Source organism: Larimichthys crocea, chromosome II (genome assembly GCF_000972845.2).
Source record: "Larimichthys crocea isolate SSNF chromosome II, L_crocea_2.0, whole genome shotgun sequence".
Lineage (NCBI taxonomy): Eukaryota > Metazoa > Chordata > Actinopteri > Sciaenidae > Larimichthys > Larimichthys crocea.
The window spans coordinates 13,431,247-13,448,625 of NC_040012.1; the positions used below are offsets into that span (position 1 = coordinate 13,431,247).

The 17,379-nt window shown below is 41.4% G+C and overlaps 1 protein-coding gene across 4 annotated transcripts in view; it reads right to left on the bottom strand.

Moving 5' to 3' along the window:
• The window catches only part of arhgap21b (Rho GTPase activating protein 21b), a 33,765-nt gene that overhangs the window by 8,456 nt on the left and 7,930 nt on the right, over positions 1 to 17,379 (bottom strand). For 2 of the 4 annotated variants that reach the window (XM_019262227.2, XM_010729992.3), the window contains exons 3-13: positions 16,957 to 17,136; positions 16,771 to 16,792; positions 12,057 to 12,149; positions 11,483 to 11,616; positions 5,835 to 7,401; positions 3,016 to 3,162; positions 2,552 to 2,654; positions 2,393 to 2,438; positions 1,745 to 1,870; positions 1,348 to 1,647; positions 14 to 75 (exon numbers count right to left, since the gene is read on the bottom strand). In XM_019262227.2, the coding sequence (XP_019117772.1) occupies positions 14 to 75; positions 1,348 to 1,647; positions 1,745 to 1,870; positions 2,393 to 2,438; positions 2,552 to 2,654; positions 3,016 to 3,162; positions 5,835 to 7,401; positions 11,483 to 11,616; positions 12,057 to 12,149; positions 16,771 to 16,792; positions 16,957 to 17,136 (2,780 nt within the window). Of the gene's footprint in view, positions 1 to 13; positions 76 to 1,347; positions 1,648 to 1,744; positions 1,871 to 2,392; positions 2,439 to 2,551; positions 2,655 to 3,015; positions 3,163 to 5,834; positions 7,402 to 8,760; positions 9,338 to 11,482; positions 11,617 to 11,721; positions 11,846 to 12,056; positions 12,150 to 16,770; positions 16,793 to 16,956; positions 17,137 to 17,379 lie in introns of those variants that run through there. The other 2 variants (XM_010729993.3, XM_019262228.2) reach the window with 2 other exon arrangements.

Consider the following 17,379-nt stretch of genomic DNA (forward strand, 5'->3'; position numbering starts at 1 on the left):
AAGTCCTGCATACCTCATCATGTTGTATTCTTTGATCTTTCGACTGATCAAGTCTTGACTTGTTACAGCAGCATTCTGTAAAGACAGCAGAAATACAAGGACAGTCATTAAATACAGTTTTAAGTTTAAGTTAAGGATCCAGCCCCATCTTGACCCTGATGAGGTCACAGATAATGGATGGATGGATAGATGGACTAAGTTTCTCCTACATTAAACACAGTAAAATTTTTATTTTCATGTTTCAGAATTTGTTACTTACTTCATATTACTTAAAAAGCAAACTAAAAAAATGTCTTAAGAGGCCTTCAAAGTCAGTGATACACGCAAATTTCCACACAAAAAAAACAAACAACAAAAAAACCAAGTTATACTATGTGGTAATCAGAAAATAGTCACTGACTGGCTGACTGGGACACAGCCCAAAGATACAAAAATGATAGTAATGTGCAGGCAGCCCAAAAAAAATGTACAAACGACACAAGTGATATCAGTTTGCTGTCTGAGCCTGCTTTCCTATGAAACCAAGAGTGAATATAAAAAAGTATTAACTTCATCTAAAGTAGATTGTATTCTGTATAATCATAAAAACTCAAAGCATGACAGAGAATGTGAAATATTAAAAGACCTAATGACAAAGACTACACTCATTACAGACATGATTTGAAAACATCATTTGCTTGCATCACATGCAGAAAATATTTGTTTATCACTGGGTTTCATGTTTTAATCAGTTGATAACAGCATCTTAATGTCAGTTTCACTACAACAAGTATCTCAATACATGCACTTATTTTTCCCAAAACTATTCCAGTCCTATTTAATCATGTGCTGCCACCCTCTATCTCAGAGTCTTGAATGAATTCCTGTCAGAAGATAACATTTACAAGAGTCGGGCAGTTTACGGCTTCAGTTTAGTCTGAAATAAATTTTCTGTCACACTCAAAAGACAGCCAAGATGCGTCATCTGAGGGTTTTTTTTTTGTTCTGCCCAGGTAGAACAAGTTTCCAATGACGCCTTATTTTAGCTTTTGTTAGGCATTTTATGAATAATGGCTGCAATCCTCTCCATTTCACTGACGCCTTCATTGTGTTTTATTCAAAAGACAGAATTTGGTTCACTTTGATGTTAACCTGATGGGCGTGCCTGTTATTCCTTTCAAAACTGCAATGAAGTCTGGTTTAAACTTGTTTTTTTCCCCAGTAACCATCAACAACTGACCACAGGGGACTTCTGACAAACATTTCTTTAGATATCAATCATTGTAACTGGAAATTAGGCTACGAAAGTGCATCATGCTGTTGTAATCTTTTGGCTTTTCAAAGAGCATGAGTCTTTCTAGAACAGACCTCTTCATCTGGGTTACTGTTATCCTGGATGACTCGGATCCAAGTCAGCATGTCGTCCCTCCCTTCAGCCTGGAACAAATACTCGCAATCTGAGGTGGTGAGTCGCAGCACGTTCTTGCGCCTTGTTTCGCTATAGGAGATGTCAATCAGACAGGCCTTGATGCTGATTTTCAGAGGGTCCTCGTCAGATTGTGTGGAAGCGTGAGACAGTGCATCCTTCCTGTCTTTGTAGAGGGCGAGGGTGTGACCTTGTAAAACAGCATACATCTGCTTCCAAGATCTCATTCCTCCACCAACACGCTACAGAGGCAAAGGAAGAGATAAAAGGAAATACTTAAACATCAAAAAATTGGTAACATACAGTATTTGTTAAATCAAAACATGTGTACAGGCATACCTTGTTTTTATCTGTAGTAAGTTGCCTAAAATTGAGAAACCCTTCTTTGGAAGAATCAGCAAAGATATCCGAAGAAGAATCCCTTCGAGATCCAGAATCACCAGATGATTTATGCCCGTCCAGAGCCTGCAAGTGTGAATTTCATGACATTTTTCTGGCATTATTGGCTGAGGCTAGAGTGTGATGTGGAGAGAGTAGAAAAGGAAGACGACATGCCACAAATATCTCTGAGTAGACTAAAGCTGGAGATCTTACAGTTACAGGGTCACCAGGACATAAAACATTTGTGTCTGACTTCCCATGGAAGCCAATGAGGTTAAACTGAGAGAGCATTGACTGACCAGAAACACACACCATGTCAATAATATTAAAAGACTACTTTAAATCCATGGGACCTGTATGCTGTGTTATAAAAAGAGAAATAACTTCCTCATAATCGTCCATGATTGTCCAGTCAGTTTTATTTTGGTTGTTAAATAATGGTTACTTCCTCAAATATGCTCAAAACAAACTAGATCCATTAAGTAAGACCAAATAATTTGATTTATTCTCTCAGAAAATAGGTGTAAAAAATGTTTTTAAAAATCCAAAGTTGCCTAATGACAAAAGAAAACCCAGCATGTTGTGAGTAGTTTTATAGTTCCTCACCTTTCTCAGGCCCCTGAAACTAGGCATATGTTTACTGGAAGATCTCCTAAAGAAGAAGAAAATAGAGGCATATTTCAAGTCAGAGACGAGGTCAGACTGCTCCACAACTCCAGACAAATAAAAAAATAGAGCAATGATCTAATCCTAGTATGCACTCACCCTCTGCCCTCCTCCTGGTAGTTATCCAGACCTTCATCGTAGGACTTGGACCGCTCTGTTTTGCTGCCTGTTTCAGACTCCAGTAAAGCACTTCTCAGGGACTCTATACAGGGATTTAGTTATTAGAGTTAATAAGGTTCATATTAAGCTCTCATTGGTGGCTTGGGTCTAAAGAAATGTTAAGGAAAACCAGTGAACTTAATAACTTGAATGCACTTTTTAATAAATACATTTTAAGAGCAACTAAATAGTAAACCAAATATTTCAAAAACTAGATCTAAATCAACAGATTAACTGACTGAAAGAAAAATCAGTCGATAACAGTACATTTATAAACATTTAAGAAATGTAATTGAAATATAGGACAGAATTTCATTAATCTGTACTTTGTCCTTTCCAAAGGAGTCATTTAAGCCAAGCCCTGAATGACACATCTTTCACCCAACTAACCCAATGCCATTTACCTTGGTCATGTGACAGCTGACGACGAATGGTAGGGCATGGTGAGCCAGGGCTGGAGGGACCTGTAGTTATGGATGGTGCAACAGATATCACAGCGGAGGGTGGAATAGGAGCGGCCTCTCGATCAACACTGGGGCTGGTTGGTTCATCTACAATGACAATACAACGTTCAGTGTGAGCACAGATGAAATAGAGCTTTTGTCCACATTATGTCTCTGAATGGAAGAATGCAGGCCTGCTCAGTGTTTATCCCTAACATCTGTATATCAAAGACAACTTCATTAAAGCTGCTGGATTTAGGAAAAAACTCAAATAGCTAACATGCCACATCACAGCTGAGACTCCAAACAGATCATCTTTGACAGAGAAAGAGAAAGAGAGAGGAAGTTCTTAACTCTTCAGTACCACCCACTCCTGGCACTTCAAGCCTGAAACAGCTCAGAGTACAAAGCTGCTCTCTGCAGCCGAGGGGCTTTTGGAGCTAAATTTAAAAAGGCAACTGTCCTAGTTCCAGCCTGTACCCAACTTTCAAACGGGGCAAAAGAAAAAGGATGTCACCATCTCCCTAAAAAGTCCCGTTAGGGTACTTCACTGAGGTAAACATGATTTACTAGAAACAACTTTAAAGTCCTCCATCCTCCCTCCAAAATATGCGATGACCAGTCTCTTCTACTAAACTCTGTGTACATCAAATTCCATAACGTGCATGCAGTGTAACTTTTGTATATGAGTCACAATACATGAAAAAGACCAGAACGACTCTTTCTTCAGCTGCTGGGTAAAGACTCACACTCCTGACAGGCCACACACCAGGCAGCTTGCTACAGCAACATCCCCTCCGCCCCAAACCCAAACTGTTTATCATTAACATCCTGAAGCAGACAAGACATGCTGACTCTCTGGTCCTACGTACAGCTACACCAAGTATGATCATTCTTACTGTAAAAAGACACTTTACAAGAATAACACTGCCGCTGAAAGAGGTTTCCAAGTGTATCCAAAATTAGACTGCATAGTTTAATCAATTGAAATTAGCAAACAAGGACCATTAATTCCAGATACATGCAAAATAGAGTCAAAAATACCAGCCATCGAAAGAAGATATAAGATTAAAGATATATGACCTGCCTGTAGATTAGCTATATAAAACGATGGATTGGACTGAGGCCTAGACTGCTGGGCTTTCTAACCGGCCATTGATGGAGGCCGAGCGGCCTGCACAATCAGGGCACTGTTCTCCTGGGCCGGGGCACCAGGCCCAGAATGGTGGTGTTGCGGCATCATGACTGTCACTGCCTGCTCTGTCTGCACCTGGCCTGTCAGGCCTCCTAAAAAAACCAACATTACATGGACATCTGAAGGAACGGCAGAAACACTGTTGGTAAGCCGCAAGTGTAGTGATCTGACTGCTACTCTGTACATCCAACTTAAAATTGTCACATGTTCCCTTGATTCAAGACCATAAATCTATACCCTCAGGTGTATTTAATAAACTGGGATACTAAATGTGTAAAATTTAAAGAGGTGAACAGGCCTCTGAAGAGAGATTTGTCAATCAGGAACTACTTTCAAGTGAAATTTATTTTGCACCATACATCAAATTTATCTCACACTGAACTGCTTCAAAAGACCCATATTTAACTCGGAAACTAACTCTTCTCCCATGGGTCAAACTAAAACTCTCCAGTGCCGTCACTGCCAGTGACCTAGTTCCTCCATACAGGCTACCTGCAAAGTACAAAAAGTTTCCTTTATGTCCTTCCAAAACATAAGTAGATCAGACGTTAAAACTACTGACAATATGCTGACCTGGCCTTTCAAAGTAAATGCAAACAGGACTAAAGTTTATTTTCACTCAGGGACAGACTTCTCTAAAGAAACAGCCTAACCAAACAGAAGAAACACTAAGACCAAGACAAATACAGAGAACTGTAAATAAAAGAGATATTCACTCTTACAGAGCTCTTACTTTTTAATTTTACATCACAGCAGGAATGGTATCCAGACAGATCAATAGACAGACACCAATAAAAAAACAGCAAGAAACAAACAGAACGAGATCTGAACATAAAATGTTTGATACATTCTCAATCTGACTAGATTTTAAATGACATGTAAGAAATCTAAATGGGTCACCCATCTGCAAACTTAAACTCTTGCCCATAGCAATGTTACTATAGCAATGTTCTCAAGGCACACCAAGATATATGCTGAGAGCTCCCATCAATTATGAATACGGTCTAAGTGCTGAACTGATTACAACAGATTCTCTGTTTGCTGTATGGCTTGTTATGTGCATAGTAAGACAGTTTTTTTTTTTTTGTGATGACACCGATTTAATCAACAGGAAACGCATCATGGGACTACTGAACCATAAATGCAATCCATCCTGAAGCAAGACTATTGGAGACCACAGTGTATTAAGAGGAGAAACATGATATATTCCAAAAGGCTTAAGCCATCCTTCACTCTGCCCCAGTTAATCTGAATATCCCACAAAACCTCTCTGAATGCCACAAAACCTAATTAATTCAAAAATATATTAATCTTCCTGGGAAGATTAATATATTTTTGAACATCTCCCCAGCACTGTACAGTATTTACACACCAGTAACATGCTGAATCTGATTAACAGTGAAACTGTAGAGGTCTGCAGCTTTCCACCCATCTATTTTGAATTGATTTCTATTAGCATCTATCGTGGAGGCCCTTCAACTAGCTACAGTATCAGCACTGCCAGTGTGCCTCATGTTACTACTGCCTGCCTGTCGTTGCCATGGAAACGACGGGCGGCAAGGCTTACAGCTGCTTATTCTCTTACCGATGAATGGAATGGAGTCCAGAGACTCATCCAGGTTGCTGGAGCAGGAGGTGTGATGTTGTTCCCCAAGGCGGCGAATGTGTATCTCTCGACGTGCATCGTTGGGAAGCCAGCATGCCGCCACATCTGCCGTGGAATCTGCTCCGTCGTCGGTTACAGCCAGGATGTAGGAGGGGTGCCGCAGAGGGCTGGGGTTCTTTCCAGAGGGGGGTTTCTCTCTTAGGACAACCCCGCTATCTGTTGGGCTACGCCCGTTGACCTGACTCTGGGGGTCTGGGGGAGGTGGTTTGAGGATACTAGGCATCAGTTTTGTGGTTGAGCAAGAAGATGACCTGTGTCCTACCAATGCTATATCTCTTCCTGCGTCAACAGGCTGCATGGTTTCAGCACGCATCCTACTGAGGCCTTGTTGGGTAGTGTGGGCTGCGTGGTTTCCTTTGACCGCAACTCTTTGGTCAGCGAGAGAATGTTCAGCACTTGAGCTCTTTCCGAAATGCGACGGCCTGTCTGAGAGCATGGGTGAGGAGCGAGTCTGAAAAGAATCTGGACCTTTAGAGTACAGAGAGGGATTGGGTGCCGCCCTCACTCCACCGCTATATGCAGCAGAAGGCCTGTAGAGCATCGCATGTCTGGGGACAGACTGTCTGCTGGGCCTCGTACCTTGGTCCGCCCTTCCGTACCCTCCTCTCCTCTCAACGGGCCGAGCCAGCTCTGCAGGGTCAACATAGTCTGTGGAGTGTGCCCGGGCTTGGTGCAGTAGGCCATCTTGAGACACGCTTCGAGGAGGCCAGTTCCTGCTTTGGCTTATTCTGTCCGCACTGCTCACACGGTCCTGTGAAGCACTGCGTGGGGCAATCTGAAAGTGGGGTGGAGGTCCTTGGTATGACCGCTCATGGGAGGTACTCCTCCGTCGTATCCCCTTAGGTCCCCAGTCTCCCCGGGTAATGTGATGAGTAGGACCAAAAGAAGTCTGACTGGTGGCTCGCAAATTGTCAAGCCTCTCCTGGATAGTCCGACTAGCATGGGAATGGATTCCTTTGTTGTCAATGTACTCCCTGTACGTTTGGTAAGTGCGCCAATCAATGTTTTGATGGTTGGCCGTGTAGTGAGGTGCCTGGCCTCCATATGGAAGCATTCCTGGACCACTGGGATAGACATCAGCCTTTCGAGGGTGAGGATACTGCGCCAGTGACCCAGGCCTCCCCCTTGCAAAGACAGGGTCCATGTAATCTATCCTATGTGTTGGACCCATGCGTCCCATATGGGCTGCATCAGGAGGAACCACCACAGTCCTCACGCTGTCGTTGCGCATGCACACTGCCATCTGGCTTTTTGGATATGACGGAGGAGGAGGAGGAGATGGGGGCACGGTGATTTCCTTGCGATACCCATGGTCAGGGGGTGCGGTTGGCCCTCGACAGACCTGCTCTGCTGAGTCTGTTGCCTGGGCCATGCCCGTAGGCTTACAGTCTACTCTGGGGTAGCATACTGGAGGTGGTTCGGGAATGTGACGGGCATTTCCACTGTAGCTGCTGTGGCCACGGAGGTAGGCATCCTGGGAGTAGGCCTGGAGACAGAGCAACAAAGCAGTGTTACAATATATACAGAACAAGCTGCATTTCCAAGTGTGTGTAATATTCAACAGTGTACTACTAGATGCTTTCAGAGAAGTCAAGCGTGATATTACAAATGCTATCAGATGCATGTGTGTGGGCAGTGCATGTTGCAGTATGAGTGAGCGGAGGCGTTAACAGTTCAGGGGTGTCAGTGGTCTTCATCTGCTCCTTATTTAGAGTCCTCATGGTAATGTTCACTCTTCTATGACTGATGATAGTAGTCAAAATAAAAAGATTAAAGACTTAATATGGTGCCTCAAACAAGATTTTCACGGTACGGCAGTCTTTCTTCATTATTCCCGCCTGTGTTCTCTCTGTGTGTTGCTACCCAACAACTGCCTGTTTGACGTGAAGAAAAATGGAGGAATGATCCTCAACTGTAACTGCAAACACCATAAATAAATGTGAAATGGTGTTTATTTTTACTGAACTCAATATTTAGCCTTCACTGTGACATTTTCAGCAAAGGTTGCGTAACAATCAATACATGTTTGTTCAATATGTGTCCACATGATTGCCTTATCAAACATGGTAAAATAAACGTGTGGAAAAAATGTATACAGATGTTGACAGGTGACGAGTATCTTTTTTCTCCCACCTCAGACTGACAGACTAACCTCAGACAGACAGGAGGTTGCCCATCCCTCATAGAAAAGTGCTATATTTAGCGTGCCTGATTATCGTCCATGGATTGGAAGCCTGTACATTTCACTGAAGATGCTAATCAAATCCTTTTCAATAAATACGATTATTAAAGCTAGAAGATGCTATAAGCTTGTAAGCCTCACTGTATTTATATTTTTACTCATAGCATACTGTACATGCAGCAAGCAAAAAGGCGTGTGAAGGTATGAGGACTTTGATCCTGCTACCTGGTGTCAAATTACAATCTTACATAAAGCTGTGTGTGTGCCACAGCAATCAGTGCCAGGTTCTGTTCCTCCCTTTGTAAGCATGAGTGTGTAGGAGAGTTCATAGGTCACTGGCCTTTATCACACTAATGACATCTGGCAGGGAGGATGAAGAAGGGGCGAGGCTTTGCTGAGATGCCAGCTGGACGCCAATTCGAGTGCTCAATCTAACAGGTACTGCAGGCACAGTCCATCGGCCATTTCTTCAGTCTACACATCTTGAATCACCGACACAAAGCTGACCGTTAAACAGTCGACCATGGCAACTGAATAGCAATCATGTAAACCCTGAACACCACATCCGGTAATGACGATGCTGACATGCATGACATATGCAAAATGAGACGGCAAGCACAACATGTCAACGTCAAGTGGCTACCCAGTCTACTGTTTGCTTACCAGATTAGTAGTTTCCAGCGAAAAAGACTGCCGTTACAGCATGTGAAAACATCAGTGTTAAGACATCAAGGGGAAAAGATGCCAGCAGAGCAAAATGCACATATTGTAAAAAAGAAAAAAAAGAAACAGCCACAGCAATGCCTGGGCTTGACATGCTAAAAATATACTAGAGCTGCAGCACCAGTACAGAGGGATGAAGAAGCAGAGATGTAGCAGGGGTTGCCACGTTACGACCTGCCTGTGCCAGTCTGTCCTGGGCGAGGTGACAGGAGCAGCAGCGTGTCCCTCATGCTGCTGCTAAGTCTCCATGTTTCTATCCATCTTCAGCCGGAATATTACGCTAACTGAACAAGGTGCCTCCAGTCTATGTCTCTCTCTCTCTCTCTCTCCCTCCCTCTGCTATTGCTCACATGACAGAAGCAGCAGCTGCTGATTATACATTCAGCTCTGATGGTACAGCTCCCCCTCCCACTCCTTCCTCCTCTCTCCTTTTCCCTCAGCATCAACCTGTTCAAAACACAGGGCAGTCAGCTGATTTTATCTGCTGGTTTCAGCTCATCATTCATACTGTTCCCTCTTTTTTTCCCTGCTCTGTATTTCCTCCGCTTTCCTGGCGTACAGTTCCCTCCCTTTTTTTTCTGCTCTCTTTGCTAAGCAACTGCTGCCTGTCTCCAAGCAGTCGGTGTGTGCTGCCTCCTACAGTGTAATGTCATCCTGCTTGTATCGCTAATAATCCTCTTGTTCTTTAAGGACAGCCTTCATCAGTTTGCCTGCCCACATCGATATATATTTGTGTGTGGCTGCTGGCCATTCACTGTGCCAATACGGTGGCCGGTGTTATCACAACACACGTGTAAGATACAGCCGACACTGTGTAAAACTGTACAGAGGAAAATAATGGCAAGAGAGGGGGAGGACCTAACAGAGCAGAGGGGTGGAGAAACAGTCCATTGATTGTAAGAAAGGAGAAAATGAATTGATAATAAATGTAAGAGGGTTGTGTGAATGTGAACAATATGTTCTTCTTCTGTAACAAGATTATTTTTAAATTGACTCATGATAGAATATCAGAATCAAAAAAATAAAAAGCACTGACACCATATTTCAGACAAATGACTGCTTATTTGTGACAGGGTGTGGTGCTTAAAGAGAGACTACAGGTTGTAACCACAACCCATATTGATATTGTAATTCTAGATGCAATACTCCTAAATGATTAATTGATTTACCAATAATTATGGGGATTCAACGTGTACATAAAAGGATCCACAAGGGAAAATTCCAGGTACAACAAACAGCCAGGCTCTTTCATTATATAGCTTGTAAACAGACTGTCAGATAACAATAACCCCTTGGGAGAAGATTCATGAGCATCCTGACAAAGCACTTAATGTGAATTGCTGTAGATATGGAACAGATGAGTGCACCGTCGCTTTGCACTGAACGTGCAGAACGCACAGTGCAAACAGCTGCCTGCAGCTCGCATAAAAAGTTAATGAGAAGGTCTGTAGTGCTCACAGGTACAGACGTTTATCTTACTGCAAATAGTATTTGGGGACGTGCAAACTTGAACCTGAAATTAAATGTTTACAGTTTTTTGGCAAAGCATGGTCGGGATAAAGAGACAATTTAAAAATGTACAGATAGCAATATAATAACACTGTAATAAGACTCAACTTCAGTTTTTTACATCCCTAGTAGTCCATGGTAATTCGACATGCTTGACACCTAAAATTGTATTTTTCTTTTTATGAAATACACATATTTCCAGTGATCAATCAATAGCCTCAAGATTCAGAATCTCGTGAACACTTCTCAGGCTATTTTTAAGAAGTCATGAAAGCGTCATTGTCACTTCTCTTTCTGTACTCTAACGTCTTACAAAAGGCGACTGTATTAGCCAACTGCTTCCTTATAAATCTGTCATAGATACAACAGTCATAATGGAAAGAGCATGTCACTACACAGTCACCTGATTAAGACACAAGCATTACACTTACAAGAAATAGAGGGGGGAAAAAAATCTAAATGTCAATGTTGGGTTTCTATCGAATTAGTTTTGGTAAAGGAGGTCCAGTTAAGGTGACTTAAGGCTTATTGTATGTCTGAAATACATCCAAAATAAAACTCCCATCAAACTTAATTTGTTCTTTTGGTACTTAACAATAGTTGGCAGTCTTAATCCACCACAGATAACAAACAACTGAGGTTGTCACTTGTAGCCCAGCATGTGAGGCAGGATCACTAAAGCATGTTGAGGGCTCAAAGGACGCAGCCAAAGTAATAAGCACAACAACTTTTCTTCAACTCAGCTGTTCAATGTAGGTCTATCCCGTTTGTTTGAAGTTTGAAGACAACTTTAACAAAAAACAGTCTTACTTTTGCGCCTTTGTCAAACATAACCTATGCAGATATGTCGGTAGGCATTTTAGTGCTTGATCTACCAGTCCAATTAGGCCATTTCGGCAGTAGTGTCAGCAGCTGGTTGAGGACAGAAATGTTGCTCTGGCCTGATTAGGAGGCCTAGATAGAGAGCTCTGATGGGATGGGCGGGGCTGCCTGCATCTTATGACTATGTCCCAACACTTTAAACTAGAGCAGCTCTGTGAGATCAGATAGAAATTATTGTGAGACTGGAAAAACAGGGAACAACTCCTGCTTTACAACACATTCAAAACAGTGTTTTGGTTTTAAGAGGGGTGGAAAAGAGTGAGAAACTTACCAGCTGCAGTATATCCTCATCTTTTGGCATCACACAAAGTTCAAGAAAGTCACCGCTGTCTTGGATCAAGGATATAACCTCACAATAGGCTTTCCCGATGATGCTTGCTCCATTCACCTTCACTAGTCGATCACCTGGTGTTAAACAACAGCAGTAATGACATTAACAAAGTGAAGAGGGACAGGAAGAGACTCTTAAGAAAGTTTCTAATTATTGTGCTGATGGTTCCCTGTACTCACCAGAGTATCATACAGACAATAAAAGTGCAGAGAAAAGGCACTTTCCTACAACTACGTTGCCTGGCTAATGTTTTGCTTCACAGGAGGAATACTGTCAGAACACTACTGAAAACTGCATGCCTTGCAGTTTTTTTCCCTTTCTGCTTGCAACACAAACTTCAGCACAAGAGGAGATAGGTTAGAGGAAGTTTTAGGCTCTGCATGACATCATTTACAGCGTTATTCCTGGGATGTTGCAATCTCATGACATCCAAATGCTTATATCCCCGGTCGATGTCTAGTTGGTTTTGGTTAACGAAAAAGAAGAGACTGATTGTTTGATGATTGATTATTACCTGTGCAAAGCCCAGCTCCGTGAGCGGGACCACCTTCCTTCACTTGCTTCACAAAAATGGTGTCCATTGGTTCTAGCCTATTCCTTTGTCTCCCTGATGAAAAGAAACAAACCAGAATAAATTAACCACAAGTATACAATACAAATACATAAAATCATATAAGATGCAAAGTAAAATCTGTTTGTTTGACCTACTTTTTAAACTACAAATGAAGCAAGAAAACCCCAAATAACAACTTCATATTCTGATACAAGAAGCCCTGTACTGAGGTTTCATTCACAACCTGACTTGCACCCAGGCTGAAACTGAAATGTGGAAAAACAACAACTACAAACCTTACCAAGAGTACCAGACTGTGCAGTAAATTGTTCCATGACATTTAGGTGAGAAGAGAGAATGGCTGTGTTTGAGAATGAGAGAAACTGGGAGGATTGTCACGAGATTTGGAGGCATGTGAATCAACATTATGACAGTAGAACAGACCGTGGTTTGGCCAACGCTTGCCTACGTTACTCCAGTTTTGAATAGACATGATCATTAATTGGTTCAGAGAAAAGACCAATCTCAATAGGAGGAGGTGGGGGGGGGGGATTATGTGGTTTTGGGGGGTGGATAAAAGCAGCTAAAGAGAGGAAACCTGTTTGCTCATGCTGCTCCTGTCTCCTAGCAGCTGCATGGCTGCAGAAAAAAAAGGGAAAGAAAAGAAAGAGGGAGGGGGTGAGAGAAAGAGAGACTGAGAGAAGGTAGAGTGACAGTGTGCTCAGCTGCACAACTCCCACTCTTTCCTTATAAACTGAGAAATAGCTCTGGGCACAGCCAGAGAGCGGCTAAAATCCTTCCTCAGTAGTTAACATTCTGGTAGTGAGTCAGCACACGCTCACAAAGTACAGTGGATAGAAAGGCTGGTATGAAAACACGTGTGATAGTTAAAAATATATAAAAGTTGTTTTTAAAATCTTGGCATTGTCAAAGAAAGTTTTATCCTTCTTGGTGTCACAAAATCAATGAGAAACCCTGTGAGACTATTATAAAATAAATAATCTATAAACCATTGAAAACCTCACAACACAGACACAATTGTGCCTCCATTTTTCTATCTTCCACACACACGAGATTACTCGCATCAAATCACATCCTAGGCACTCGCATTATGTAATACTACAACAGGAGTCCCAAAACTACAGCAGCAAGACATGCTCCCTCCTGTGGCGTACTACAAAACTGCATCACCATCTCCATAATGAGGCTGTTCATAAACCCATACATGTACTACAGTGAACATTTAAATGTTTTGTGAAAGCATCACTGTTTTTTTTATTTTATTTTTTATTTGCCACCTTGAAGAACATGCGATAGTAAATGGGGACATAAACATTTGTGCTTTATTGCGCTGTATTCTTTAACATTCACTTAAACAGCAAAAGTACAATGTGTACAATTGCGCTTTCTTACAGTACTCTAATTCATCCGACTAGATTCATCTTTGTTCTAGAAGACTGCTCTGTGTTATAAAAACATCTTAATTCTTTATACTCTGAAGCACTACCCAACCATAGATATCATACATAAATCTTTTTTTTTTTAAGAAACAAGCCCAAGATTTTAGGAAATGCTTTTGTTTGCTAGACTGCTCAAAGTTCTCAATATCAATTGCATCTCTGGTTTTAAAAAACACTTTTTGTGTCTCTGCCCTGAACACACAAAGAAAAACCTGGCAGAGCGGTTTAAAACACTGCCAGGTTTCATTTGCACTGTTTTATCACAGCGAATGCAAGGAGATAAGACTTGGTAAAGAGCATGAAATGCCTAAAGGGCCTACAGTTGGCTCGTATGCTCAGTCACTGTAAAACTAATGAAGACTTCATCATTATTGCAGAATGAACAAAGCTTTTATTAAATTAGCTTGTTTTAAAATGAACAACAACGCTTGTATACAATAAGCACTAAAAGCAAAAGACAGGCTCGATGACAGCTGTGATTGAGGTAAAAGATTTCCTTTCTCAATGTGAGAGAGTGAAGAGTTGGCAAGAAAATATTGGATCACAAGTGCACTCAAACTTGACCCCAGAGTTGTGACAGAAGAGCTTTGTCTTGGGAGGCAGCAGACTCTCATACAATAAGAGAATTGATAGTGGTGCGGCACTATGGTGGGATGACAGCGTAACACTTGTAACTCTCCAGAAATCCATGTCTTGGCACATATTGGCTTCTTCTGATCTGAATTATCAGTTGTGTCAAAGGGCAATCAACATAATGAGGTCATTAATCTTTCCAGCAAGCAAAAGTCAAAGCGACGGTCTATATTTTGTTCCCATGGCTTAGATACTGTTCTAAAACAAAGATAGAGCTTGTTGTTTGGAGGAACAATATTAACTGACCATTCTAAGAAAATTTTGCACATTGACAACCCAAAAGCAGTAGGTCTGAGTTTACACAGGAAACTTTATAGGCAACATGAAAGTAAACTTTTCTAGAATCCAGATTCTGACTAAAGTTAGGCTGAAGGACAACTCGTATACACAGACTGTCAGTGTGTTGGAGAAAAATCTAGGTTGTCCTGTAATACTAAATATATCATACAGATAAAGTGTATTTTTATTCTGAAGAGGGCAATAAGCGCTGAAAAACCTGATTCATGAATAAAAAAATCTGAGGTATGAGTGGGCACTTCTTCACTCTTCTTTTGATATCTGTCCGTTAGCCAGTATTTTTACGTGTTTCTATGTGTGTGGTGCTGTGAACAGGCTAGCCCCTTCTGGACTTCAAATCATTTTTTTTTTACCTTCTTTAATTCTGGCTTGCTGCCTATGAGAACCTGTGTCCAGCATTACACAACCAGGATTCTTTAATATTCTCTGGCTTACTCTGACTGAAGCAGCAAAGCCCCACCTAAAGGCTCTGTGTCTACAGTGATTTAGTTTTTGGGGTGAAATACAAATCGTGATTGCTTTAATAGGAGCTGGCTCTCCTGTACGGTTACATCAACTTTAAATTTGGACAATGAGCAAACTTTCTTTCCAGCATATCCCTGGTGTTACCAAAATCACAAAGGGGTCACATTAAACATAAAACATAAGTAACTTGCACCGTTGAGCAGTCTATCAAGAGAAAAAGCTATGTTGTGAGGTTAACTGTGATGTCCGTGTGGGTGCACATCTGCATGATTCACCATGTGCATTCATCATATACAGTCCATTCAGGGTTTTAATTGGACGAAAGCAACAGTGATCATTAGTACCTGACTGCAAATGAATCGAAGCATGTGTTGGCAAGTGTGTGCAGATGACAGTGTGACTCCATGATGTCTGCTTTCTAATGAGTCCTTTCTCCATGTCATGCTACACACCAGCCCACATGTTCTGCTGCACCAAACAGTTAATCAGCCCACATCTACAGCTGGGAGTGTTATAACCTCCATACTGTGATATGACACAATCTACAGTCATCTACAGTAACACTGCTTAGTGTTTATGGCTTCTGCTTCATGGTCACGTGACATAAATATCTGAGCTTGACTGACTAGTGTTGTGTGTGAGTCATCTATTATAAATGCCTCTACCTGTTAGAGCCACCATATCACATTACAAATGTTTTCCTCCATCTATATCTGTGAGAAAATGTCTTCTCAAAGCCACCAGTAATCCTACAATTTAATGTTGTCAGTTAATATTGAAGTGTTCTGATTTATAAAGCTTCCCTGTTTGTAATGAAACAAAGAGACTACTTGGTTCAAATAATAATTTACGTCCTTAACATGTGACAACGAGATGAATTACAGTGTTGCTTTCCTGTACAATTTTCCTCCAAGAAAAATAACTGTCTAATAGAATTACTGGCTGTGAAGCTGGATGAACTCCAGTGAAAGCAACATCCTCATGGTCAACAAACGGCAACAGACTAAACAAAGAGTTAAGCCCACAAACAAGCTACTTCCTATCAGGACAATGTAAAAAAATATTCTTGTGACCCCCACTAAAGTACAGTCCATCTTTTTCTTTCATGAAGAATCTTAAACAAGATTTTAGTGTTTAAAGTTTCCCCCTTGGCAACCAGACAGGGTTAGAAATTCAATTTGGGCTTTCAAACATAAGACATAATTCAATTTTGGCATCAGACAAGTTCACAGACATATTAATCAAAACATATGACCTTCATATGTCCTCTGAATTGTTAATCTTCAATATTATATGCTTCAACTTTTATGGGTCACTTTCATGTATTTCAGTGCCTTTACACGATTTGAGGAACAGGCTACTACCTGTGTTTGTGTTCTTGTGAAAAATAACAAAATGAGTCACGACAACAAATCAACGTTAACTTTTGTCAGGAGTTTCATGAGAGGTTTGTACGTAAGTAGAGACAAAATAGAACGGTATGAGAATAACAAGGGGAAAGAGGGTCAAACACACACACAACCCAGTGAAATTGAGGCCATCTCGTTCTGACAGCCTTTTTATGGTGAGGGAGAAAAGCAGCAAGAACAACAAAGTGAAACAATATGAAGAGGTGGGTCAGTGCAGGACAGAAACAGGTGGTGCTGACCAAACCTTTCATGCATCCACAAAGGTCAGTGACACACAGGAGCGACATTGTTCTCATTGCATAAGGAAGCAAAAAGAGCCGGGGAGTGCATGGATTAAGAGTCATTAGAAGTCAGAGGCACTGCTCTGACTCAGCAGTGCATGAAGAGGAAGAGCTGAGTTTTTCTGCTTACCTCTGCGGCCGTAATCTTCCTCCTGTAAAAACACAAAAACACTCAAGTGACTTTGTTGTTCATATCATCTAGGTATAAGGCTTTTTGTTGACTTAGTGTAATCTTAGGTAATTGGCAAATAATACTCAGGTGAGGTGAAATGAAACTCTTTGAAAAAGCTTCTGACAAGTTGAACCACATATTTACCGGGAAGCAGTGCATGGTGGACTCCGGTGGGTACACGATGAAGTGGCGCAGGGTGAAGCCAAACCCTTGGGAGGTTCGACGCAAAAGCACGGTTTTAGGTCTCGGCCATGCAAACTCCTCGTCTGTTGGGTATTGTGCTGCAGCAGAATCGGCCAAGCCTCTCCACTCTGGAGATTCATTCTACACAACGAGACAGAGAAAGGAATCGAGATTAAGTTGTCGCTTTTACTTCACTTTTACACTAACACAAAGATTTAAAAGAGATCTGCTAAAAATGTGAAATCTTGAAATTGAAAGTAGAAATCCAGGAAAACCCCAAAGCTTAAATTCAAAAACATGTTACTATAACTACACAACAAGAAAAGCCACATAATCAAAAAAAAAAAAAAAAACCTTTTCAGTGGAGTACATGAACAGACAGTC